Genomic DNA, 987 nt, shown 5'->3' with positions numbered 1-987 from the left:
CCCGCCGAGGCTAGTGCCCTTTCCTCGGCCGTACAGAGGTCAATACTCAATCCCGAGGTGCCGAATAAACGCCCATATTTCAGCATAATGCCAGTTTACTACGGGGTGGATCCGCATAAAGCCAGGCCACCCGTGGTCTGTGTGGTCGAAATGCGTTAGTTTCTCGCCGTGTGGATCTGTGCGGCGAGTGCCGACGAATATAGCGCGGATTTGCGGGTGGTGGTCTAGGTAAGAGGCGAAAACAGTACGAAGGGTTGAACGGGGGGGATCGGTGGTATAGCGGACTAGGGAGAGGTGATAGTCATGTGAGGAAGAGGCAACAAACTCCTCCACAGAGCGGAAGGGGTGGTGCGGTTGTGCGTATATGGCAGGTATTGTAGTTGGGGGAGGCGTGGGTTTTCCATCCTTTGACAGACTCTCGGTCGTGGGTAGTGGGTGGAGGCAGGATAGGAATAAGATGAGCATTACTAGACAATCCTTGCCGCCGTTGTATGATAGGGAGAGCTCATTTAGGGAGAAGCGTTTGAGTGCCTCTTGAATGACGTTGAGAGAGATGCGGGTTTGGTTCTGCACTCTATACAGCATGCTCGAAGCGTCCTGCGGTTCAGAGAGGAATGAAGCGACTTGTTTATGAAGGTTTTCGACTACTGTGGGGAGGGGGGGTTGCGAATGTCCTTCGTGAATGTGTTGACTCTCCTGTTCATGCGCAATGAGTGTCCATTGCATGTGTTCACTTCACTAGGGCGGGCTCAATCCAGTATAAAAGTCCTTTTTCTTTACCCGTGCCAGTGGAAATGGCAATGAGCTCTCACCATAAAGAATTGGGGTGCAACCAATACGGATATAACTCTGGTAATGCTCTTCGACGAAACACCGCGAGCAGTATCTATTGGTAGGAATCGGCATTTCATATATTTCCTGGACTATCCCCCCCAGCGGCTGCATTTTTATTCGACTTTGGACACCAAGCTGAGGATAAAAATGGAG

At 51.2% G+C, this 987-nt stretch overlaps 1 protein-coding gene across 1 annotated transcript in view; it reads right to left on the bottom strand.

Annotated features, from left to right (window-relative positions):
- Window positions 1–39: 39 nt before the first annotated feature.
- HCAG_01086 (hypothetical protein) overlaps window positions 40–987 on the bottom strand; it is a gene marked incomplete at both ends in the record, with an annotated part of 2,167 nt that continues 1,219 nt past the window's right edge. The window contains one exon of the mRNA XM_001543990.1: window positions 40–567. Coding sequence (XP_001544040.1) covers window positions 40–567 — 528 coding nt within the window. The remainder of the gene's footprint in view (window positions 568–987) is intronic.

The sequence above is a fragment of the Histoplasma capsulatum genome, genomic scaffold (assembly GCF_000149585.1).
Source record: "Histoplasma capsulatum NAm1 scaffold_1 genomic scaffold, whole genome shotgun sequence".
Taxonomy (NCBI): Eukaryota; Fungi; Ascomycota; class Eurotiomycetes; order Onygenales; family Ajellomycetaceae; genus Histoplasma; species Histoplasma mississippiense.
This window is presented reverse-complemented; position numbering and strand designations above follow the sequence as displayed.